The sequence below is a fragment of the Platalea leucorodia genome (genome assembly GCF_965183815.1).
Source record: "Platalea leucorodia genome assembly, chromosome: 5".
Taxonomy (NCBI): Eukaryota; Metazoa; Chordata; class Aves; order Pelecaniformes; family Threskiornithidae; genus Platalea; species Platalea leucorodia.
Genome location: NC_138827.1, coordinates 40,574,226 through 40,601,714, shown reverse-complemented (window position 1 = coordinate 40,601,714; position 27,489 = coordinate 40,574,226). Strand labels below are relative to the sequence as shown.

Here is a 27,489-nt window from a genome sequence, read left to right as displayed (position 1 = left end):
TCTAGAGTGTGTTCTGTGCACTTTTAACTGACAAATTCCTGAAACCACTAAGATAAATTTGACCAAGAAACAATTTACAGAAATACTGCCATGAAATGAACCTGATTTAAAACACATGGATTAGATATACTTCCACTAGATTTTTAAATATATGTATAAAGTTTTCCTTACTCTACCAAATGTAAATAAAACCACTGATAGCAATCATTGTAAACATATCCGAACAGGAAGAACTACTTAAAAGCAATAGTAGAAACACAGAAAAAAATGCCCCCAAAGGCAGATGGATTTTGTCTTTTAAGCTTCAATGTTTTTACATAATCTGGGATGCTAGGGCTCCATAAGCAAGATTAAGTTTTCAGTTGAGTATATGAAAATATCTAACATAACTTAGAACAAAAAAGTGGTTCCATTTCTGCTTAATTTGAATTTTTCCTGGAATTATACCAGGAAAATTTAGTAAATGTGAAGACTCAATTTATTTATCATCAGCAACAGGCTTTTATTTCTGCCATTTCTGCTGTGACTTCTTTTGTACTGTTTAGAACAAGGTCTACTCAAACAAAGCAGGATAAAAGCTTCTATCTGATAAAGCTTACCACAACACACACTGAGAGAGTTATAATAACGGACTGCTTTTCAACATGGTTAACGGATCTCATAAGATATTCAGACTGTATTTGGTCTCTCTAAAGATACCAGAATGCAATGGAAAAAATCCAAAACAGCCAACAATTTAATCATATATCACTACATAGAGAAGAGACCAATGTGGCCTAAATTTGTGTTATGAATTAGTGTTACATTTATTAAAGCCACATAATAAGTCAGTGGCAGAGCGCTTCAAGCACCCAATCCTGTCTAGTCCATGCTGCATTGTCATTAATTTACAATATCAAAAGAGCAGAACAAGCATCAGATGCTAAATTTATGTAAGTTTAAACTGACTCACAGTGTGGTCCTTTGACAAGGTTAAAAACAACTGTCTATGACAGAAATATGAAATTAAACTTAGTTAGTCTTCAGGAAAAATACGGCCTCTTCCTTTGATAGGGAAAGAGTTCCAGAGGATAATGAGTGAAATGTCAAAACACCAATAGCAATCTATAATTAACTTGACTAAAACAAAGGCATCTTGTTCCTCCTCCCTCAAAAAAGTGTGAAACAAAACAGTATAGCTGGAAATCAAGAAAATATAAGCTTCATATAGAATATTTTGTTAACTAGAGAAAATATTAGAAGTCCATTTATTAAATATTCCTATTGCTTGTGAAGACAGCACTCAAAACTTTCATACTTTCTTTAAAACAAAGATTGAGAGAAGCTTTATGGGAGGCAGAAATATAAACATCTTAATTTATCAATTTAGACATATATCTTTGATATATATATAATAGGCCCCTCCAGCTTCTTCTTCCTCCCCTTCACCCTCCAGACCTGCAACAGCATTTCAATTTCACTTTAAAATTATTACAGTAAATAGCATATTTTCAGTCATGCCGACTTCCAGTAACACTCTTGGTTCTATGCTTTAGCATTTTAATATGCTATTTCAAATCAATTGCTTGCATTTTATCTATTCCACTTCACAGTGACACAATGCACTAAGACATTAACACTGACAGAATAATTTGGAATTATCAAATAGTACAGACAAAAAAATGGACACATCACAACTGCATATTTCAATGGAAAATGAAACTATTTTTTCAGTAATTAATACATTGCAGGATTATTTTTTTCCTTCTCAATTATGTTATTTTATTGTGTAAACACAACATATATGTAACATGCCTTACCAGACACGGTCAGCATTAACAGCATCATCGTACAACAAAATATATAGGCAAAACCCACCAACCACCAAGGCATGGAACGTGGACACTGTCCTGAAAAAGAGATCACAGTCACAAGGAGGTACGGCCATTCACAACGTTACATACTTTGCTTAAGGTGCGATGTTTCCAAAGACATTCTCAACTGCATCCAGATACCTCTGTGGAAGACAATCATCGCTTCTTTACACTACATCCAACCACTTATACAATGGGAACAGGTGGAAAAAACAGTCAAAAAGAAGGAATCTATTAGATTGGGGCGGGGGGGTGTGCATAAATAGAAAGTAGGGTCTTAAAGTAAATGAGATTTACATTTTTCTCCAATTACCCCATAGATTAATCAATCTTTAAAGACAATACGACATCCAGTTCTCTAACAAATACTTACGGTATTGTCCCACTTGCTGGGAAATCTGTATACATTTCATATTCAGATTGGCCCATGAGTCCTGCAGCAGCAGGTTTCTCCTTTCAGGCACCAAATTAATAGATGACCCATAATAAGTCTGCCAAGTTCAGGTTTTAGAAATAGGGGCATTAAATGAAAAATCCTATAAAGGAAAGTTTCAGAAATAATTTCTAGTGCATTTGAAGTGATTCAGGTTTTCAGAGAGAAAACTTGTGTAACGAAATGTTGTAGCTGAGTATCTGAGGTATAACAGCTACTGGATCATATGAACTAGCAGCTCACAGCTTTATTTTACACTCCTCTTGTCCTATATAAAGTCACAGTAATCAGAGTTGCCTTGTCCATACTTGGGTACTAAAAATTTTTTTTTTTTTCCAAAGACACCAATCTCAAGTATACAGGCTGCATGCACACTGTAGATAAACTCTGAATGTTAACAAGCACTTAAATTACCTATTTACAGAGGCCCCGACGGGGTTTCTGCCAGCACACAGGCCAGGGCTGTTCCTGCCCTTTTGCGTCCACATGTATTCTTGGAAGGTAGAACAATGCAATGGGCACAGGCCCAAAATGTGTAACCTTGTTCCTCTAGCCATGGCTTTAACACTAGTACATCTAATACTGTGTAGCTACCATCTGCTTTCCCACTTTTTAAGTGTGACTAGGAAGAAAAAAACTGCATGCCAGAATAGCTCTACTGAATCATGGATAGTATTTGAAAGATGAGAACTCTTAAGTTAGACGCTGTGTGATCAGAAACACCTTTGCACCATATTCACAGCATTAACAATATGCACACAAATGTATAGATGCTGTTAGTTATTAGTCTTGTCTTTGTACATATTGAATACATGCATTTGGAAGTTATTAATATTTTCAATATGCGTAAGTCACTCTCAGGAGTCTAAACTCTACCATGCATGATTTGAAGAAAACATCTTGCTTCCTGTGGAAGATTTTGCAAACAAAGAGTAGGTTATAATCCCTAGTCTGTTTCCAGAAGTTATATTATCATCCATTGGCATTAGACGATTCTGTGACTTTTCATAAAGGAAGCCTCTATTTACAATTTGTTTAAAGAGTATCATCATGCTATTTCCAGCAGCTTTTTCAACAGTGTTCCAAAAAATGAATGGAGATTAATATAATATAAATAGCCAAATGTAACAAGCTGGATGAGAACATTTACTAACCATTATAGCACAGGCTGCTTTTTTTTTTTTCTTCCCTTTTTTTTAAACAAAGAAAGAAAATTTAGTTATCAGAACTTTAATGATAATTAATGGTTTAATTAAAATGTCTGCTCTTGCAACACAATTAACAGGGAGCTAAGAACTTTGCTTCCTTTTTAAAACAAAGCATGGCATATAATATTCGTGTTTGAGAAATACTTGGGATTTTTTAACTTTAGGAGAAGATAATGCTGAAAGAAGTAAAATTTGTCCTAGAATATAGCTCATTAGTTTAGAGTTGCAATTTGTCTATAATATTCGTGTTTGAGAAATACTTGGGATTTTTTAACTTTAGGAGAAGATAATGCTGAAAGAAGTAAAATTTGTCCTAGAATATAGCTCATTAGTTTAGAGTTGCACTTTGTCTTGGGAGTGGGTGTTTATCCAAACCTTAGTGTTTAGAATACAAGCACAGCACTTGAAGGGGGAGGGAAGAAGAAGAAGAAAAAAAAAAAAAAAAAGAAGAAGAAAGCAAAAAAAGCAGATTTCCTCCTCAGCTCTGGACTTTGAAGTTTCCCCATAGAAGACGGGACAGAAGAAGGGAAATAGTGCGACACTCCATTTTAATATGGAATCTAGGTCAAGCTATCAAGCTCAGTACATTTCCTTGAAATTACTGTCAAAGCTTCCATCCTTTAACTCCTCAACAAACTGCAAAGAAAAAAGTTGCACTGATAAGTTGCATACTTGTTCCTTTATTAGTGAATATATTTTTCTTTTCACAACTGCTTAATAGCAGTACAAACATGTATTGTAGAAGAGATGACAGGAATTTATGCACAACGAATTAAAGTTATACTATATCTGTGTCGAAGTATAGTTTTTAACTCAGTTTGAGCATCTGCATACTTAAGATTCCAGAAGCAATTACTTTATTGGTTCTTAATTCTTCAAAGGTCAGAATGAACAAATTGACAGTATGGAAAACACAGTCCAGAGCTGCAGCTCAAATGCATGATTACAAAGCCCTCCAAACTATATATATTTTCAATGCTACAGCTCATTTCAGGCAAATGCCCTCTTCCAGACCCAGCTGAGCTGATAAAAATGCATAACCATCCTCTGTGCCAGTTTCCTTCAGGACTGCCAACAGAACCATTTGTGTGAGCACTCCCTACACCAGTTCAATATAGAACAAAATAACAAACATCTACTTTTAAATCAGTTAAGTTAACCCAACTCATTTTACTGGGAGATAGATAGTAACTTTCTCTACCTGCACAGCTGTCTGCAGACTACATATATCTCCATCTACATTCTCTGAACATATAAGATACTCCTTGGGGTGTCTCTTCATTTTGGTGAAACCCTGGAGTGATGAGGCAGTTTGGCAAAACACTGTGTTTGGTCAGCAGAGTTAACAATCTTTTCTAGAAACACAAGCATAGTTAGCCTTTCTTTCACTTCATGCTCTCCTCAGGTATAACATCAACAAGCTGTTGATAAACCATGCTTTGTGTTTCATGCCTTCTAACTCCAGAATTGAATGTAGCACTGAACTACAACTCGTCTGCATCCTGCTATAAACCCCGAGAAAAAAATGTGGACAGAAGTAAATACAGGACACAGCCTGGGGTGCTGTATCAACTTGAGCAGTTAAACACCTTACTACAAAGTAGTCCAGAGATTACGGAGCAGCTTATTTATGTGTGAAACAATTCATATGTTATTATGCGAAGCACTACAACTTAGCATAGTGCTACCAGGCATGGATAAGTTCTCAGAAAGCCTATTATGCAATTCACGGGTCACTTGATGTGGCTTAGAAACAAAAGCTCAGCTCCAACATGATAACAGTTTACTTTAGTTTCCCTGTCTGCCTCTATTGTCGATTATAACAGAGAGAAACCTAAGCTGCACTGATATCACGAACTGGCATCCTACAAAGTTGTTCCGGCAGATAGGCAATTATTCAAAGATCGAACTGAAATTAAGATGGTGCCTTTAAGAACACTGCAGGTGGACATTTGCCAAATGGAAGAGAAAGACTATTTGAGTTGCTAATGCTGCCTAGAACAATGGAAACAACTTTAAAAGTATCTACCTGATATTGCCTTTAAACAGCACTGAGGAGGAACAGTGATACAACTAATGCATTTTGAGTGCAGTGACAGCCATACAGTATGCATTTTTGAGCTTCAAATTTGAGAAACACCTGAAAAAAAATTTTAAAGTTCTAATAGGCTGCTCAAGCATAAAGTTATACTGTATCAATTCATTTCAACTGGAGAAGCTTGCGTACTACATATACCATTTCAGAGTAGTATATTGCAAATAAAACCTCAGTGATCATCCCGTTTGCAATTACTACCCTATACTTCCTTCATGGCTTAAAAGAGAGGAGAGCGGCCAGGAGAGATTCACAGGGTTGAACAAGTTTCTAACAGCGCTCTCTATGAGAAGACAAGTGTAATGCAGGTGGATCCATCCCAGTGATGGAACTGCAGAAACACAAAGGGAGCGAGGCAGGTTTTTAGATTGAGTTTCCGCAACTCCTTCCTGAATGCGTACCCTGTGTCTGTCATAGCTTCCCTCTCCCCTCTTCTTGCGGTCTCCTTCCCCACCAACACACAGATGTACCTGTCTAACCCTGCCTCACTCCAATACTACACCAAAGATTCACGGAATTTCTTGGAAAACCATAACTTATATAAAAGAGATTGTAGTGTAGTAGCACCAGGAGAACAGAGAGCAATTTGCTTCGCACCCAAAAGCACGACCAGAGATACATTAGCATTTAGATCATGGAATAAGTTGCAATAGCTTTGATTTTCATGTATGTTTGGCAGAAGGGAATTTTGTACCTCTTCTCTTTACTAGAAGCGTCACAGAGAAGCCATTTAAAATTAATCCACTTCAGCTTATTACCTCTCACAAGTCACTGTTTTCTTTTTTTACTGACTTTCACTTGGGCATCACTGTCTAACAAAGCGTTTAATGTACAAGTGTTTGTAATGCTGCGTGTTCAAGAAGGGGCCTCAGCATTTTACATTTAGAATTTGTCACATGCCTAGAGCCATCCCTCTAATCTTTACAGACCTTTAACTAATAATGTTTTCTGCAGTTTTATATATACACACACAGGTGGTTCAGATGTTGACGATTTCAGGTAGGTCATTAGCTGTAGCTTGTTTTGAACACTCTACCTTGAATTCCATTCGATCTTCCTTTTTTGGCTGAGATTGTTAAAACCAGGTGTTATTCGTGTTGACACCCAAGAACTTAAAACATGGAACAGGAGCTGAAATATGGTAAAACTTGTAACAGCAATGCCAATAGTCAGGTTGCTGAAGGAAGCCATTGTTCTTCAGCCTGTGAAGAGAAGCAGAATATAATTTCAGTCCATTCTCCATTTAATTATTTCAAGCAGCCACAGGAAGTGTTTTTGACAGCTACCTTGTCAACAGAAATATTATTCACTAAAAGTTTCATCCCGTTCAACATTTCTGCTTGAGCCTTAATAGTATAAAAATATCCCCAAACTTTTATATGTAAAAGTTGCATTTTGGTTTTGTTTTTTTTAGCATTTGCATACTATACATTTTTGTTGCCTAAAGTCGCATGTATTTTATCTACACAGAAAGGGCAGGGAGGACCACTGACCAGTGTAACCACCAGCTCAGAAGCCTCCACTCCTGTCCCAAGAAGCTCCAAAGTTAAAACTCATCTCATTCTTACCAGATTGACTGCTGCCGGTGGGATTTTAAAAAGCAACAATGAAATCCCATAAGCGTAGTAGAGAGATTTTCAGGTCAGCCTCAGGAAGCAACAGCCTCACTGCAGCGTTATGTTTGTATACTTTACAGAGACAGTAGTTCTCAATTTGCACTTTGTTCACAGTTGAGGGTTTCTCTTTGTGATAGCACGTAGGCTATCATATTTGAACTTTTTTCTTCTTCACATGAAAGTCTAAACTTCGCACAATTTCAGAGCACACTGAAAAGCTTCCTATGATCAGAGCTAATGCACTTTTCAGAAGCCAAATGTTTAGCTATTTCATGAGGTCTAAATAAATAGCCTAACAATTCCAAACATAAATGTCAGTCTCTAAACGCTTCAGTCATTTCTCCTGAGTCGCCAGTATTTTGCAAGACAGAATGATACTATCCCAGAAGCCACACACTTCTGACATAGATCTCCAGTTTGACGGTGTCGTGAAGCGTTTTCTATTCCAAGACTGGCAAAGGTTACAAACTCATAAAAAGTCAATTTGTATTAAGTTGACCAGAAAAGGGAAAAAAAGTCAAATGGCTTCATTTAAAATATTTAAATAATTATTTTAATAGCCATTTAAATATGTGCTGTCACTTATTTTAGTTTTACTGAAGAAAATATCTAAAAATAAAATGAAGACTTCGAGGCTAGCATAATTTTATGTTACTACAACAATCTAATGGTCAGCAAAACCTCATACAATTATATAATACCCTTATGTCCACTTTCAGTTCACATGCATTATAGAATGAGGGAACGTGCCTTAGATTTTTGAAATTGATCTGCATTGCAGATGGAAAGAAAGTTGAACTTCAGGGGAAAAACAATAGAAAGAAAAGTCCACCAGTTAACATAATAACCTTTAAAAAAATTAAGTACAATATTCTCACTTGGTGGTGTAGATGGTGAGTATATTGAAACACACTTTGCATTTAAATTTAGAACTTTAAGTTGTATTACATATAGATCAGGAAAAAAAATACTTTTATCTTCAAAGATTTAGAAGCAGAAGGTTCAATGATCTCAAAATTTTTTTCCTTCCTCCTCTTTCTTTTCTTCCCCCCCCCCCCCCCGAACTGAAGAGTAAAAAAATAAAGTGAATTATCTGAAAACTTTCTCTGGCTAGTACGCACAGTAAAAGCTACAGCTATATAAGCAAAATGCAGGACAAATAAGAGCAGGTTTGCCGAGTGAAACCTGCATCCATATCATATGGATTCCAAGTGTTCACTTTAGACCGGCTTTAATCCTGTCCTAGGGACTCTGCAGTTGTTAGATTGTATTTGATGTGCTCTTCAGGCCTATCTTCCTGCTCAGTTTAACCCAAAAGGAATCCAGCCTGCATGCTCTGGGACAGCTACGCAACACAAACCACAGGCCAGTAAATGGGGGTGATCAGAAGATTCAGTTCATAAGTGCCTTTTTACTCCAAACTAAAATTTTAATGTCCAGGCGCTGCCGTGCGTTACAACAAACTCTGGTTCATTCCAGTTGTTTATCTGATGACCTGTTCTACTTCAGCAGCATTTATGTCTTGCATACTTCTTAATGTTAGTCTATTAAAACTTTCAATTTCAAATACTATCCTGAATATTCAGTATTCTCTCAAGTACTTTTTACACTGTTCTCCACATACTGCTCCATTGCCTCCACCAACCAAGAAGATACAAAATACAAATCAAATTTTATGCACTTTTTCCACAATTTAAAGTACTAGAGACAACGGGTGTTAAGCTTGATTTTCTAAAACTTCTGGTTGAAGGAATAAAACAATCGATTCAATTTTATGCCTTCCAGTTTAAACCCACTGATAAGCACTGTACAATGTCCATTCCAGATTATACTCCCAGGCCCAAAATTTCATTATTACATCATCTCATTTGTAGAAAGCAAGTCCTCTCTTGTACCACGTAAGGAAAATAAATCAGTTGGTTTAATTCCTAAAGTGAAGGAAGCCAAAATGCATGTTGAAGACAATTCTGTTCAGAAAAATAGCAAAACCACTGAACATCAATCATACCTACTTCATCCTTTTGACTAAAATATAGCAATTTTCATGATGCTACCCATTCTATTCATCTGCAATGACTATACTAGTACCTCTGAGTTTCAAAGACACTGACATAATCTCTTGGACAAAAGAAATTCATGTTTTGTTTTGTTTCCTTAGCACCAGAAGATTTTATTAGATAAGTAATGCTTCCGTGCGTGACAAGTATTAATTTTAGTACAGGAGATTACGGAATTAAACAAAAACCTCCCAACCATCCCTTGCAAGAAATGCATTAAAAGAGCTAATCTTTCTTCTAAGGAGCCTGTACAGGGAATTCGTTTTAAGAAAAAGTACTTGTGTGGAAAATGGATGATCTGACTTTCAGAAGTATTATGTACCCATGTCTCTCAGAAGTTTTAGCAGCAAGTACAGAACCATGATGCCCGTGAAGGAAAAAAGAAACTAGTCACCCAGCCTCTGTGGTTGGTCTCACAGATACTCGCCAGAGTTTTGCAAGACTGATTTCAGAAGGGGATTTCACATATGCTTATCAAGATGCTGTTTAACTACATTAACTACCAAGTCTAGGAATAATTTCATGTTTTACTTAAGCAAATTAAGAGTGCTGTATTTTAACTCAATTCAAGGACCAGGTGTAAACACAGTGTTTCACAAGAGATGGAAGAACAGTTCAGCTATAAACGTTTTCTCATATCTCCAAGTTGTTGTTTTCAACTATATCCTGTTTAACATGAAAATTAACTGTTGTTTACCAGATTTTCTTTTTATTTAAAAGAAAAATCATTCATGTTGTTGAAACAAAGCTTATCACTTAAACATAATAAGCTTCTGATTACACATGATTTCTTTGCCCTGAGGACAATGGCCAAAGTTACTAAGTCAAAGGCGGCTTCAACTACACCGTGTTTTTCTGCCCCAGTATCTTCTTATAGCTGTCAAGCAAAATCTGATCAAGATACAGAACTTCATGGATTATATACAAGCAGACACTTTATCGCCCAAACTGCATAGTCATTGATTACCATTCAGTCAGCTGATAGGGTTTTTGAGCTAGTGGAAGGCTGCATGGGGAGGGAGGTTTAGCGTAACTACTTTGTAGTTCAGGAGAAAAAGTACTACATCCAGGTTGGTTCTTCACCATTAGTTTTTTAGCAGTGGTCTTTTCCTGGCTTACCCAAAATTACTGACTTAACCATTCAGATAGACAGTAATTACAAATGATCAGAACTTCACTCTTGCAGCTTTTCAATGTAGTTTTTAGATAAATAAATATCAGAAAACACTTGAAACTAACAATTTTCAGCAAGGTCTTGCTTACACATGTCTAGTGCAGTATCAGATTGCTCTATTGACCCCAGTAATTTTGAAAAAGCTAGTAACACAGCTTTTCAGTTATACTCAGTAAGAGCTGCAAATACACTCTTTTCATCTGCTATTAACATGCTATGTTTTTCCTGCAGTTGTTTTTACTTGAAATTTAGAAGAAAAAAACCCAACAATATTAAGACTCAACGTTCATTCGCACCCAATATGAAACCATTATGAACTTCTGATAGAAACAAGTCAGCACTTACTGAAAGAGGACAAAGGAGTAGATTTACCAAGCGTTGTAGCACCAATGGCATTTAGCACTTATGTTCTCCTCATTTCACTGTTTCCTCATCCATTTTTCATATCATAAAAATAAGCAATGCAACCGTGTAGCTGCAAGACACAGCAAGGAGGTGCAAAGGAAGGTGTAAGGCCCGCAGCCCTTACTTTCTTCAAGGCTGGATTTCAAGATGAGTTGGATCAATTTCCAAACAGGATTACACCCTAAAGCTGCTAGTGATACCAGGACCATTCAGCCCTGTGCTCTCCTGATCTGTTTAAACCTGAAAGCCAAATCCAGTCGTCGTAAAACTCGCCACGCTGATTTGCAAAGAGCAACGTGGAACTACTGACTGTTTGCACATTTTATAATAAGCCTAGTAATAAAACATCTGCAGTGCTTGAGCTTCGCTGTGCTGTTGGTTCTGAATAGTACTTTTTATGGCTCCAATTATATTAGGTGTACTGCGTTTGATACCTTACTTAGCTCAGTGAGCAGCATTAAGGAGACACACAACAAAATTCAAGCTACTCACAGCTTAAGCCATTCCCTTTTCTGCGTAAGGCTATTCGCACCCCAAACTCCACTTCGCTTTCTGCTCTTGCAACACGAAAGCAACTACCAGACCAGGCAGGCTTTCTATAGAGACAAGGTAAACAGGGCGAGCGGTGCGCTTCTGTATCATTTACCTACAACACCGATTTCCTCAAACCCTACAAGAAGTTTGCAGTCGGAAAGCAACAGGGAGGGGAAACCCCCCCAAGCTCGGAGGAGGCACCGCGCCGCAGGGGCATTACCTTCCCCGTCAGCCGAGGCGCCCGCCGTTCCCACCGTGCCCGCCCGCGGCGGTAGCCCCGGACGGCTGGCAGGCGGCACGCAGGCAGGCAGCAGGCAGGCAGGCAGGCAGGCAGGCAAGGCAGGCAGGGAGGCAGCCGCCGCGGCGGCGGGAGGAGGGGGACAGCCGCTGTACTTTGCGCTGTCAGAGCGGCGAGCGCCGCCGGCTGCGGCCCGCAGCCCCCGGGGGCGGCCCGTCCCCGAGGGAGGGAGGGGCCGCCCTGCCAGCCCCGGCCCCTCAGCGCCCCGCCGGACCCGCGGCCCCCTCCCTCCCTCCCCTCCTCCCTCCCCGCCCGCCGCACCTGGGAGCGGGGCTAGCGGGCCCGCGTCGCCGCCGCCTCCGCCATGCCTCCCCGCGGCGGCGGGGACGGGACAGCGCTTCCCAGGCGCAGGATGCTCCGCCGGTGGCGGCGGCGGCGGGGACTGGGGCTGCTGCGGCGGCGGGATCGGGTTACGGCAGGCGTAGCCTTAAAGGGGCCGAGCCGCCGCCGCCACCTGCCGCCGGGCTCCGCTGGGCTCGGCTCGGCTCGGCTCGGCTCGGCTCGGCTGGGCTGGGCTGGGCGCTTCTGAGGGGAAGGCGGCTTCGCTGGCCCCGCCCGCCCCGCGCCGGCGGCCGCCGCCCCCCGCTCCGCGGCAGCTCCCCCTGCCCCTCGCCGCAGCCGCGGCCTTCGCTGAACTCAGCAAACGACCCGGGACCCTCCTTAAACTCGCCGTCAGCCCGGCTCCAAACGCAGCCGCTGTCACGGCGCAAGGAAGCGACCTCCCGGCACCGGCGGCCGGCCGACGTCCCGCCGGCCACCCCGGTACGGCGGCTGCCAGGACGAGCCCCGGAGCCCGCTCGCCGCCTCGGCGAGCTGCCGGAGTCGGTGCATGTGTACTGCGAGGGACCCACAGGTCCCCAGATCCTGCTAAATGCACATGGCCGTCAACGGCGGCTTATGTGTCGGGGGAGGAAAACTTCCCGTTAGGTATAGCATCTCACCTTCCAGCAACATTTTAGTCATTGTGCCTTTCATTTATATAGCCCCCTTGTCTAAAATACATCACGGGAAAAATGCTGATCTTACTGCTCATGCCCTAGGAACCCATTTACGCGTTCCGTGATAGCGCTGTACGGCATAGGATCATCGGCAACGCACCCGCCGTACGGAGAACAGGTATTGCTGATACTTGCTATTTCTTAAATTAAATGCTGTGATTTTTGTCAAATTATTTTTCATTTCACATTTTTGAACTGTTGTATAGTATGTAAAAATCAAAGAGAAGCAAAATTATGTTGACAAAATTAAATATTATGATGATGAACGGACTTAGTGTTTTACCAACTAGAAAGCGTAACGGTCAGGACTCTGTTCCTCTCGGCATGCTTCTACTGTCATACGCATCCTAAACCACCTCCACTTTCCATTCCCATTAAGGATTCCTGCTCTTTCAGATCAATAATTTAAAAATTCTCCTCCCTCAAACAACATAATGTTGAAGGTATTCATATATATCTCACACCAGATTAAGCTGCGGCTGAGAAAGAAATCATCTACCCCAACTGTGTACGCTAATCTCTCTTGCAAGATGTCTCCCACGGCAGCCGTGCTATGGCTTAAGCCTGAACAGAAACTGATCTTGGCTTCCCTTAACATGCCGAGCTGCGAAATGCAGAAACTCGGGCACTGACTAATGAGGCATTGAGCCATCCCTGCTGTAGAAATGGTAACCTGTAGGAGGTGGGCAGGGCACACCGCCAGCACCTCTGTTTCAAGCCATCGCGGCTTAATCTGTTGCTGAAGATAAATCAACTGCCGGGTAAGCGTTAGTGTAAACATCATAACTACTCTAGCTTGACTTCCTATGGACTTGTGTCTTATGGCTGACCAGCTTTGAAACTGAATTTTGTTAATAAAATTCCACAAGACATTCTCAGTGGAGTGAAGGAGGAGATCCCGTTCCTTCTTCCAATATTCCTCCATTCCAGAAACAAACAGACGGACAAATAAAGACAGCAATATCATATCAAGTCAATTTCTTAGTGAAATTGGGATAAGAACCTCATCTTTTCCTCTCATGTTCTATCATTTTATTCCTCTTATAAAGGAAGATGTCAACCTATTTTCTATTACGTCTACAGTTTTTAGTGAAACAGAACAGCTGCTAAAACCTAAGAACTACATGGTGGGATCACAAACCACTTTCAAGATTACATAAACTAGAAAAGTTCTAAGATATTTTTTTTCTTCAATAATTCACCTTCCAACAAAGGGTCCTCACTTTTTGCTTAATCCAATAGCACTGACTTTGAAGTTTATTTATACATACTCCTTGCCCTCTTCAGTTGTAACAACTATAACAGTCTTCCATATGGACAAGCAGTGGACTTCTGGGGTGGCAGAGGATCTGCAGCAGCAGTGAAGGCAGGAATGGTTGGCCTCAGGCCTGCAGGCGCAGGCAAGGACTCCTTCCACTCATGGTTAAGAACCAAAGGCTCTGAACAACAAGGTCTGGCAGATTTAGCTGCCTTGGTTTAGGATGTTATTTCTCCCAACTGCCTGACGTCATGATCATTCTACTAGCGCACAACAATGAAAATAGGTAGTTTTTTAATATGCCAGCCTGTGACCTGGAGTCCCTACCATAAGAGTATGGTAATACCTAGCGGCAGGGTAAAGCAGACAGGTGAGAGTGGTAATGTCTTAAACTGAACAGATAATGCTGCCAGAGACCACCTATCAGAGCTCTAAGCCTCAAAATAACCCATCACCATTATGCACTTAGAGGTTAGGAAGCACCTGGGAGAAGACAAACCAGACTCTCCCCAAACCTCTGTATCAGGCCTGCATAGCACACAGCCTACCAAACAATTCCTTTGGCCCCGTGTGCTGCGGGGGTGAAAGAAACTAGTTTGACCTGCCTCACTGCTCTCACCTTGGCCCATGACCAGCACGCTGTCGAGCACGCAGCAGATCATAACCAGAGGCAATGCCATCTTTCAACAGCCCAACACCACGTGCTGGGTTGAGCACTGCTGACTGTAAAGCTGAGAGTGGTGATGCACTGAGGATTCCTGGCTGGCAACTGCTCTCCATGTGAGCATACAGCAGGATGTCTCTCAGCTTTTTGATAAAGAGAATTTGCAGATGAAAGAGAACTGGCTATGGGGGTTTGAAGGTGTTGCAGTAGAAGGGAGGCCTATAGACATGGTCAGATATGGTTACCATAAGTCCAGGTTGCCTTAGATTGGTCCTCTGTCCTCTTTTTCCAACCAGAAATGTTCGCCAGGAAGAGAAGGGCCTGTATATCTGGGATTGTTGGTGTCTAATAATCTCATCCGGTTGGATGTTACTGCATAGGTGCAGCAGCCTCACCTTGGATGTCCCACATCCGCTAATCCCAAAGAGATCCTCAGAGCAAACACACTAGGCCTGTATTGCATGTGCAAAGAAATTCCAACAAAACCAAGAGAGTCCTCTACCGCTCCTACAAAGTGTTGCGTGAACTTACCGCACAATTACTTTGAGCATTTCCAGTAAGTCCTAAAAGTATGAGGCTTACTGTACTTGCATGATGCAACTTGTACACCTATTTCTGCATCAGAAATACAGTAGCCAAAGGGTGGAATAAACAGTCACCAGAGTAGTATTACAGTCAACTGGTTGCTATACAGTCACCACAGTTTGGCTTTCACAACTAATACACCGCTTCCTCACTCCCTTGTGATGTGCAGCCGCCATTTTCCAGCAGCTGCAAACCAAAGTTGCCACCGCTAAATGGTAAGTGTCGAGAAGTTCCCCAGTAACAAATGCAACTTCTGAAGCCAAGCTTCAGCAGGGAAGGGAAGTACAGGCAATGGGCTTGCTAGGGTGAAGAGTACAACAGAGATTTAGGAACACAGGGTGAAAAGCAAAATTATATTCTGTGTCAATAGAGGGCACATACGCTGAAAGATCATAGGGAGGACGTGGAGGTATCACAGTGGCATGCGCAGATAACGGCATAATTCTGTTGGCTTCAGCTGAATCATCATATTTACACTATGTAATAGAAAAATTGGCCTCTGCCTTTCACCTGTGCTTCAATTACAATTAAACTTCTTGGTTATATTGACGATTTTCAGCTTCATGCCAATTAGGCCCAGGAATTCCATAAATGAGGAACAAATTCTGCTGAAATGGAGGGGGTCTGCTAAGCCAGGGTGGTAAAGAGAAGGTAGCCTAACATAAGTAAGTTGAAGTCTGCAGTAATCCATCCCCAGCCAAGCTGTACACACCTGTTCCATACCCTTCTCCTGCTGGAATTGACTTTCAGGGTGGCACTTCAGCTATGGTTAAAATTTGTTGTCAGATGACTGCTTGTAACTCCCACTAAAATCTGTGAGAGGGATGTGACCATGAATAAAAAACTAGACAGTACCCTTTCCTAAGTACGCCTGTAATTTCAGCACCATGCTTTCTCAGAGCTGAGCCTACCTCTGCCAAGAATGAAGCCTTTATCCTGGTTGCTGTACTGAAAAGCGAGGCATATGTGAGAAAGGAAAATACTGTGAGAGCATTTGAAAATTACTTCAGTTGTGGTTTTGAACTTACACAGGACGTAACTAACCTTTCTGTCTGAATTTACCAACTGTAATAAGAATAGAGTCTTAATGAATGTTTAAAGGTTGATCAGTTTATGAAAGAAATTATATAACATGGTGTTGTAGCAGCAGTGGATTGAACTCAGTGACCTAAAAGATGCTTAAATTTATTTCCATCTTAGGAAGTTCCTAGTTCTACGTGTCAGCAGCAGGAGAAATTCCCAGAAAATCAATTATACATGTAAGCAAAAATATCACGGAGATGAAAGAACATATGAAAGAGCAAGCACAATTCTCCTTTCAGAACACTGTGAATCAAGAGTAACTCCACTGAAGCCAACGAGTTACACTGGTGTGAGTGAGAAAAGAACCAGCTCCATTGTGTGAAAATTGCTCAGGCCACCCATGGAGTCCAATCACAGTAACTGTACGCAGCAAATATTGCAGCGTTTAATTCAGAAAGTCCAAGACTGAAAAGAGGAGATTGAAAAGAAAGGATCTGAATTTGGTTTTAGCCAAAAAAGCTGAAAAATAGCAGGAAAATGGTGAATGGAAAAGGAAAAAAAGATTCCGTTTATAAAAAATCCTCCCTCCCCCCAAAAAATTTGCATAGAAAAAACAGACTGAATCTGCGTGCTCTGGGTTTTTTTTTAAACACCCTGCATGTGCCCAGTTAACAGTTGCTGAGCTGCGTGCTTCCCTGAAGGAAAAGTGTTATCTTCATTTTCCAAGCAGTAGACACGTTTTGTGTGTTGATGGATATTGTGTTATACCTACTCAGACTGAGTGCTACAAAACGCGAGTCTTACCTTTCCAGCATAGGTCAGCGTAACGTAACCTGTCGCATTTTTAGGTAGCAGTGTACTAAACAATACCTTCATTTTCCCCTGCTTTAGTTTACTACTAAACACACCCTCCCTTTTTCATCTTAGATTGGTTAGCTTAGCTTTCCTAGCTCCTGTCACCTCCCCTTTTCAAATAGCATTTCTGCCAGTAGTACTTACTCTCAGTAAGGGAACAAAGGCTTGTTTCTGGAAAGCTGTCTGGTCACTAACCTCTTCCTGTATCTCAGCCTCCCCTCTTCAGTTTTCTTCCAGTTTTTCTGTCTTCATTTCTCTCTCATCACATGCTCTTTCATCTCGTTACACCTCACCTCCAGCATTACCCTCTCTATTGGTATTATTGTCCTGATTATAACCATGCAAAAGCTACTGAGGACCTGTAAAACAGCACATTGTGAGTTTATTATGCCGCATTACAAACCGCTACACTGATGCACCATGTCAGCATTATGACAAAACATCAAACGGCATTAAGATAGATGTGCTGAATATGATCCACAGAACTCACAGGAACGCTATCTCTTTTTTTTCTTTTCCAGGCTGTTCTGTCTCCTCTCCTCCCCCCGCCCCCCACCTCTTTATCCTCTATTTTCTTATCACCTTTTCCTTTTCTGTCATTTTTATTTTCTTCCTCCCCTGGCTTCCTTCATTGTCTACCTCACATTCCTCCATGCATTTTCTGTCCTCCAATGTGCCCGCACAAAGGACCATAAGAGAGGCAGTACTGCAGCTTTGTTAAATGTGTCCTTGGCTCTTCAGTAAACAAAGCTGCACCTGGGTGCATCTTTGGGATCAGCAAATTGAGGGTCTAGAAAGCATTCCATTCCCAAAGGCTTAAACCAGAGAGCTCCGAGATTAACGTGACTTCTCGGTTCCCTAATCTCCGAGCCGGAGCACGCCAGAAACAGCAGGAGGAAGCTTGAAATAATACCAGATTCTTTTCTTCACATGCACATATTTCCTTTTGCCTTGTGCGAGTCAAGGCTCTTAGCAACAAGAGCACTGTAGAACGGGGTAGTGACTAGAATTTGATGATGTCAGAACAGCAGAAAATGAAAAAAGATGTACTTTGTAATGGCATACAATTGAAAAGCATGAAATTGGTGCCAAGCAGTGCTAAAACCAAACAAATTATTTCCCAACAATTCAACATGCAAAGGGTCAGAAAGCAACGCTTTTTAAAATATTCAGACTGTTAATTAAAATCAGCATAATTCAAGTGGAGAACAAAACAGTGCTTGTTGATACTAGGTATTTTGTTTTACGTGATAGCATCAGATTTTCAGGAGCAGCACATCAGGTAGAAAGACCGAGCGCACGCTTGGGATAGCGTCACTCATCTGTATGCTAAAGATAGCTTCTAAGCCTCGCTTAGATCAGTCTAAACTTTGGCACATGCCATAGCAGCTGCACAGCATTTAGCTATGCCTCTTTCAGCACGCACCACAGTGCAGAAAGAATGGTTTATTAAGATATTTTAATGGCAGATATAGTCACCTGAAAAGGTTAAGTAGTTTCTTCAGACAATATAGCTTCCTCTGAGAGCCTGTCAATTTTTAAGATTTTGCAAAAATTTGTCTATCATTTTTAGTGATTTTTCCATCCTCTGTTGATCTGTGAAAGCCTTGAGGAAACAAGGAAGGAAAATGATTTAGTGGCACAAGGAAACAAAGAAACCTGGTCCACACTCACATTATATATATCTAAATGCTGTTGAAATCCATCAAAAACCTCTGAATGAGAAAACAAAGAATTGTTTTTCACATAGTTCTCAAACAGAGTAATACTTGTAATAATTATCTATTTTTCAGAGAACAACATGATTTTTAAATTGATATCTCTTAAATATCACAGCTTTTTAATTTCAGATTTTGGGGTAGATATTAAAGTGGTATAATACATTGTTTCAAAAGGAAAGATACTTTATGTCCTAATTTTGTCAGTTTAGGAGCCCCAGAACGTACTACTCATTTTTATTTTATTGCTAATAATGTCTTTCAGCAAAGGCCCTGCTTCTAGCACTACTACTTGTTAACATTGTAGTTAGTTGCAAATTTTGTATTGGCACTATTCTAGCTTCTTACCTAGAGTTTAATTCTTAGTTTCCATTGATATCAGCAGACCTAGTGATTTCCCCCCTCTCTAAAGCCTTGATCTGTATGTTATTTCATACAGGCAGATTTCTGTGCCTCTGTGCAATTCTAGTCATAGGAAGGAGATCATGCTCTGTACTGTAACTTCCAAACCTAAGATCTAAGACAGCAGTCCTGGTAAGAAAGACATAAAGAAGCAGTACATTTAAATACATCAGTGCTAAAACACAGAACTAAAGCTTGCCTTTCAGATCAAGTGAGGAAATTTTTTAGGTTTCCACTTCCAATAATGCTATTCAACACCATGTACATTTTTGCTGATGAGCAACACTCAGTCTGATTGATGTACTCAGGTATCTACAAACATTAAGGAAAAAAAAAAGAATATAAAACCCAAGGATAATTAAACATAAAGAAAAATACAAAAGTAATCCTAATTGTATAGGTGATATATATGAAAAAATGCTAAGGTGGAAGAGTTTCACCATAAAAATGTATTATGCAAACATTACAAACAACTTTGAAAAGTCTCTTTGTGAATTGCACCAAATATATTGTGTAATTGAATAAATTGCAGGAAAATTGCATTGTAATATACACTAATTACATCATCTTGGTTTGCTGGAGTTTTTTCCAGTGTTCCACATTTACTTTTATTTTGCTGTGCACATACACATTTTGCTGTAATAATTCTACCGGGACTGCTTAAAGAGCCAACATTTCAGCACCTGTTCGTTTGATTTGCTGAATGATGGATATTACATATCTGGAGTTCCTCTGGTGATGTCGTCTTTTTCTACGTGGAAATTATGCCCCAGTGGGAACAGAAATCTCCCCACTGAAAGTGGGAACTTTCAGATTCAAGATACCTTGGGCAACAGTACCCGCACATATGCAGACCAAGACGTTCTAGTCCAATGCCATGTTCTGCAGTGCACAAGTCAGATGTGTTCTGGACATACCGTACTCCACGCATGTGCACCGAGTGTTAGACTGGACATCTCTGACTCACTGGATGTGCCAGACATACCATGCAGCAAGTCCATGTTGTTCAGAATTCAGCACATTTGATGCTCGTGTATACAGGCCATCTGGGCACTGAACAAACTCTTATATGTCAAGTTATCCTAGGGAAAAATACATGAAGCCAGGTGCTGGAGCAGGTAGTGCTCTGCACCTTGTGTAATTAATCTTTCTTTTAAAAAAATACATATTTCAATAAATCTCCCTAAAACAGGGACAGTCTTTTCATCTGACTTTTGCACAGTGCCTGTCCCAAAGAATTCCTGCATGTTGCAACAATAAAAAAAAAATAATCTGGATGAGAACACGGTACTTCATTCCCCCCATCACCGTGGTGGAAGTTACAGGAATCGAGGCTTCTCATGACCTGATGCTTAACTACAAAGATATACAACAAAGGGAGAAGGTAACAAGTTCAGAGCAGTAACTCTTCAGTTTCACTTTGAACAAACCTGGTTTTTTTTTCCTTTGTGTGTACAGTACTCTTTAAAGCTGATTGCAGTTTACCTTACAAACAGTTTCTCAATTAGATTTTTTTAAAAAATAGTAATAATAATTGAGGCTTATACAAGCTCTTCGCTTGACTATCTACTTAAGAATTGCTTGTATTTACAATTGTACCAGTCCTCAAACACAAAGGTAAAATCAATAAGACAACATAGTCTGTCTTCAAAGTATTCTAAGAAGAATATGAAATCACTTGTAAGATCCCTATTTGGAAATTATTTCTATTATTTATTTGTCTTTGGTCAGCGTAGTAAATCAGAAGCTGTCATGAAAACTCACGAGTGTTTCTGCACGCATAACTTTTTTTTTCTTTTCAGTAATATATTAATCATCGGTGAGCAAAATAATACCATAACTTTAAGCAATTGTCTCATCACTGTTTAATTCACAACAACAGGAATCGACCAACTCTCTTGACACCTTAACAATGGATTAAATTCACAATAACTAATGCAAAAGGATATAATTTCCTAACATTCATTTAATCTGTAATATAGGCAAGGACATTCTCTTCTTGTACTGTCAAGCATAGAGAGGACAGTGTTACACATCAGCTGTGGCTGATGAAAAAAAAAATGTGAGGAGTATCTGTTTTTAAATGTTACGATATCACATAATTAAATACTTAAAATGTAGTGCAGAAGGCGAGTTACGTTGGCTATAGCTGGACTTTTAACTGTGACAGCTTTTTCTTAACATGGTTTGCTGTGCTTGACATCTTACATGTTTTTAACTCAACAGATAGAAGCAATAGAAGGAATTTCAGATTTCAAAATTTTAATATTTTGTCTTGCAAGAATTATACACAAACATACAGAAATTAAAATGCTGAGATAATTTGGCCAGCCCTTGCAGACTCTACAAAGAATTCAATTTATCTCCATTGAGAGCTAGTGGAGTCATTACATTCAATTGACTTTAATAGGATTTGGACAAATCCCCAAACCTACAGCCATACCTGGCACCATCCCCAAAACAATAGTCAATAAATGATGTATTTTTAAATACACCTGCATAAAGAAAAGACACAAGGAAAATGAGAGGGGAAGAAAATGAAAGACAGCGTAGAGCAAAACCAGAACACATCATCTCTTCTCTTTTAACATGGCCAGTTCTTTGCAGCTCCAGTATGTCATTAATTGAATGCTAGACCTTTAGAAACCTAAACGGCTCAGAAAAGTGTCCTCACTCTCAGCTCAGGAACTTGTCTTTACAGTGGAGGGTTTCAGTTCTGATGCATTTTGTATGCTCGTAAGGAGGGGCTGGAGGGAGGCCTTTTCCTTAAGCCTAAGAATGCTGAGGGCTGAGTACTGAAATCTAGAAGATGACCTGCGATGGCAGCAGCAACTCCCCAGCTACCTGATTTTCAGTCTGAGAGGAAGAGGTATGCACTGATACAAGGCGATAGATGAGACCAGGCTATATCCCTGCACAAGCAATGGCCAGTTTTCTGACAGCAGGAATCCAGGAAAGGCTCAGCAAATGTGCATTTCTCTTCCTCCTCCTTACAGATCCATGGAAAGCTCAGGAAAATCCCAGGCAAAGCAGCAGTGAATATGTAGAGAATCCTACATCCTAACCCCCAAGTACCCTGCAAACTTCATTTTACATTATAAACAGATTTGAAGACACATTTCCAGGAAGGTAATATCAGACCCCAAATCTATTTTTAGGAGTATTTTAAAAAAAGGCCTTATTTTTACAGGCTGAGTGGCCAGAGGCACCCAGACTTCCAGGACACTCAGTACTTTTAAGATGTGAAACAGTAGGGTCTTTCTCCTGGCTTTTTGAATAGATAGAAGAACATTAGTTTACATTATGTTACAGGGGCTGCTCCCTAAACATGCCATCTACTACAAATGTTCTTGCTTCATAAAATCACGCTCAGAACACGCCTGAACGGTTACCAAACCTTGTGTCATCAAAGCTACACGCACCGGCTCTCTGGCCGCGCTGTCAGATGTAGTAGGTTAAAGAAACATCTGCTAGCAATGTGGCTCATGCCTGTTAGAGAAAAACATTCTCCCTACAAATTGCTACTTTGATTCTAAATTTGTACATGGTATTTAGACCCAGACACATTTCTAAAAACAACCTCCTCCCTCCTCCTCCCCCATTTCCAAAGACTATATACAGAGAACTTATCATTGTCAGAAAGAAGGAAATCTTTAAATAGTGGGAGGGAAGGACACCTTATTTACTGAGTTGGTGTGAACTCACAGCTACTTTGTTGTCTGTCACTGATGGCAGAGCTAGACACCACAGCACACCACTGGAAATTAAAGTGTAAAGAATGGCAAGCGTGAATGGGAGAAATAAATCCATTTTAATAGAGAATAAATCTCATTATTTGAGGGATTTGGATCCAGCTTTTTGGCTATTTAGGACAAGCAGTGTTTAAGTATTTGCAAATACTGTATCTTTGTATCCAAACAAATGAGAGTCATCTTAAATATATATGCGAAGCACAGTTATACCAGGAAGAACAGCACTAACTGTAATGTTAACATAAATATTACAGATGTTATTGATTACAGATACAAATCAGGACTTCTAAGATTACATTCCTATAATTGTAATGACTCACAAGAAAGTAAAACTGCACTTAGCCCAAAGTAATTGAAAGTAACTGCTGCTAAAAGGGACAAATTTTGCCACAGGCTGGCTCTGATAACATCCTAGTTCTGCCATCAAGTGAGATCAGCCAGTAGCTTATATATTTATCAGCTGCCTGCTTCATCTTGTCCCCAGTTGATCCCCAATGGTCTAGTCCACTGATTTAATTAAAAATCCCTTTCCTTCCCAACTGCAGAACTTTTTACAACACTTACGATGTTGTTACTGTTCTAGAGTCTTCCAGATGCAGCTTGCATTTCTAGTATTAAAGAAGAATCACTTGAAACCCAGTAAGAATTCTTCAGGTTTTCTCTAACCAAAGAACGTAGTATCATCGCTCTTTGTGTTTCTAAAAACACTGGAAGCGCATAAAAAGAAGTATTTGTTTTCTGCAGAAAATCAAGTTTACTTACATAGCATATCTTGTTTTTCAAATCGCTTCTCTTATGAAATTACCATGCAGAAACTAAGAAGAATATTTAGATACATTTAATACATGACTGAACTTTAACATGATAAACGGTCCCACATTACAATTTTTCCAGTAGCAAAGCCTGACTAAGAGGTTCCTGGCCTTTTCCTCACCCAGCTCCTCCAAAAATTTTGCTAGTTTAGCCCTCAGTTATGCTGCTGCAACTGTTTGTGGAGCTGCACTCTAAGCCAAAACAAGGCAAAATGACCTCATTTAAGAAAACAAGAGTACAATCCTCTTGTTCATAGGTCTACTTTTAGAATTCATAATCAGAAGAAAAAAAAATTATTCAAAATGCCAGTTAAGAAGTCATGAATATAAGGTGTATTGCAGCTGCATGGAAAGACTGTCTAACAGTTAAAGTTATTTCACTTAAAAATGGAATGTCAGAAAGTGAATGACCATCAGATAGCCAAAGCTGCCTACATTTCATTTCAGGGAAAAAAAATACTTTTGTTTATATTCCAATTGCAGCCTTTCCTATTGGAGACAAAAGAAACTGAAACAAAGAGAGCGAGCTTTACTCAATTCAATTTAGTACTCACCAGTGTAACTTTCAAAGGAGATATGCAACAGATGTACTAGTAAGCTTTCGCAGAGAATATTCACATATAAGAAGGACAGCAGCAGCTTTTTCTTCAGAATATTGTCTCACAAGTGGTAAATGGCAAAAATACTATACTATTTTATAAAAAACTATTTTTTCCTATTCAAGAGTTCCAGACTTTTCTTTTCAACAACAGTGATCAATTATTTAGAACGAAGATGGTTTATTTCTCCTTCAGTAAACAAGTTCAAAGCTAAATTCCTGCATCAGTAGCAGAGGTACCAGAGACAACCCTTGTAATTACTGCACTTGCATCACTGTCAAATGACTTTTCAGGGCAAGTGCACTGCTTCCTCCCAAACAAACAGGTTACACGTTCACTTGCAGTATTATTAATTTTACAAACTGGAGAACAGTATCCAGCGCTAGCCATTGCCTTCCCTGCAGAAGTCCTATACATCGCCTGCTTCACATTATTTAGCTAACATGACCACAATGTGCTAAACTTTGGGAGAGTTACTGCTTTTTCATATTAACTTTTACATGCATGTCTGATGCTGAGATGAAGTATTCGCAAGGCACTTGACAGATGGGAATCGATCACCAAGCATGCAATTCAGTTGAATGAGGGCAACGTGTTTGCTCCATGACTCTTACAGTTCTTGGACTGAAGTCTCCCTGGTCCAGAACATTGTCTGTATCGAGTGAGCAGGGAGTTGCCATGATGAAAAAACACAAATACACCTATGTCCTACTGAGAAAAGACATAATTAGCAGTGTTATACTGCAATTGGGATCTTCATGGGCTCTACTCAGTTTTCACAAAGGAAAAAAAAAATCTGCAAAACTTTATGGCAACTAGGTTGCAGATTGTTGCTTCAGTCTTTAAATAGTTACTTTAACCAGTCTCACGAAACTCTGACTCCTCCCTCAAGCCTTGCAATCTGCCGTGGATACTGCTTGAAAGCTATATTCCTTATTCAAGCAGAATTCGCAATGAGTAAGGAGACTTCCAGCACTTGTTCTAGGAGTTTACGAGGCAAACTCACTCGAAAGTCAGGATCCTTGCTTTGCGTCCAAGGAACTGTCAGATCCTCAGTTTTGAAGTCCGGAGAACAGGTATTTCCCTGTATGCATCACTCTTATTTTTCCTCTTGTTTTTAAATGACCTGCCTAGCAAAAAAACACCTTTCCAGCTTTACTGGGCTTAGGTCAATTTCTCATGAATTTCAGCAAATAGCCTTACAGAAGAATTTTATATAAGAAGGGGAAGTATGTACATACAGAAGAATTAACATGAAAAGGAGAAAATAAGTTGAAGTTTTTTATATTACTCTCTGCTGTTGAGATTCCAGGATTGTTTCTCCGAATAAAACGCCTAATAAAAAGCAGTTCTTTAACACTTCTCATAGTAGGAAAAATAAAAGCGAAAGAAAGATATAAAAAAGCCTTGGAAAAAAAAGCCTTAAACAAAAGAATTGCTAGCTACACCCCTTGTGGCAACCTGGGATACATTCTACATCAATGACATTATTTTCACTGAAGAAGAGGGGAAAGATCACCACAGACAAAATTCGTATTTAAATTTACTATAGAAGTTACTGTCTTGTTTTAACAGAGTAGTTTATTTTCTGAAAAAGGACTGTGGTGCTTTCTTCCTCTTTTTTCTGTAATTTAGAGACTTGCATCTCTATTGTCCCTAATTATTAGTTTTATGTAGCTAATTAAGTGGAAAGCAAAATGAATTTTTGAAATTCATGCATCATCAACAGAACTATTAATTAAAACCTTATTGTTTCCAAATATCAACAGTGATTAAGCAGTGAGATATTTTTTGTGAGGTTACTCATTTGGGTGGAAAACCTTACCATGGTAACACTCTTTTTAATAGTCTCTCCTTAAAACAACTGCAAAATTATATGTTGCACTGATGTAAGGAAAAACAAAACATAATCTGTAGAACTGTGAGACACAAATCAGAAAGATTCACTTTATTTCGGATCCAAAGATGGTAGCTAGAAAGTATATCTTCTACTTGTAAATTATGCAGTAACCACTGGAATCCATGACTGGCACAAGGGTTTGTTAAAAATGAGAAAGAAATGTTCAGCTTCCGAGGCTGGTAGGGATACAAAAAGTCCAACTTGTTCAGAATGAATAAGAGGGGAAAAAAACAGCCGGAGAAACCATGGGAGACAGATGCAGAATTGCAATGTGTTTGATCTATTGTGTTTGTGCACTTGAGGTACAAGTGCACAGCCATCACGTTTCACACGCTTGACAAGTCACCCCATAAAGCAATGGTGTCAAACCACTCCAAAAAGTTCTAGAGTTCATTGATCCCGATTTGTAGGCCAAGAGGAGGGCCTTGCTCCCTGGCAGATAATTTAAGGACAATGATGAATAAACTTTACTGTTTCCTAATCATAAAATGTAATATCTTACTCTTTCTAGCAAATGCACACCTCATCTGAGATTAGTCCAATGGCTGAATCATCACAATCTCCGCAAAAAAGACTGGATGCTGACAGAGACGAAAAAGAGTGCTGATCTGTTGCTCCACACTTCTACTGAAATAAAAAACTAAAGCGTCTGAATGAATAATAACAAGAATCGCGAGAGGCAGTGAAATATTAGTATTATTCACTTTGCGCGTTATTGTAGGCTATGTAAAATTATAGTTCCATATATGCATACATACCTGGATACAGACTATGCCCGCGCATGCTTGCAAAGTCCTGCAGGGATCCGTACGTGTCAGCGGAGCCACACGCCTGCTTCTTCAGTACGCATTTATCAATTCACAGATCAGTGAAAGCAGGTAGAGCTCCTTTCGGCTGACGGCAGCCCCCGCAGAAACGGCGGGCTCGGGGGCGGCGGGCGGGCCCGGCGCCCAGTGCTGTGCCCGCGGCGGTCGTTATTTACCCTCGCCGTCAGGCTCCGCCGCGGGAGCGCTTCGGGGCCCCAGGGACCCGGCTGATGAGCGGCTGCAGCGGCGAAGGCCAGTTTCTGCTGTTCTCACGGATAAATGACAACTCTCCTCAAACTCGTCCCGCAGCACAGACCCGGCCTTGCTACACGTAGGCAGCGCCTCACACTTTATTACCGCGAACACGCGTCACACACCCGCCGGCAACCGCCCGGCCCCGCGCCGAGAACCGGCGGCAGCGTCCCCTCAGCCCAGCCCAGCCCA

At 40.2% G+C, this 27,489-nt stretch overlaps 1 protein-coding gene across 2 annotated transcripts in view; it reads right to left on the bottom strand.

The window, feature by feature from the left end:
* Positions 1-27,085, bottom strand: part of LOC309590449 (TLC domain-containing protein 4-B-like) — a 39,115-nt gene extending 12,030 nt beyond the window's left edge. The window contains exons 1-3 of one of the 2 annotated variants that reach the window (XM_082311662.1): positions 26,998-27,085; positions 6,626-6,791; positions 1,800-1,889 (exon numbers count right to left, since the gene is read on the bottom strand). In XM_082311662.1, the coding sequence (XP_082167788.1) occupies positions 1,800-1,889; positions 6,626-6,780 (245 nt within the window). In that variant the 5' untranslated portion in view covers positions 6,781-6,791; positions 26,998-27,085. Of the gene's footprint in view, positions 1-1,799; positions 1,890-6,625; positions 6,792-11,934; positions 12,011-26,997 lie in introns of those variants that run through there. The other variant, XM_082311663.1, reaches the window with a different exon arrangement.
* Positions 27,086-27,489: the final 404 nt, after the last annotated feature.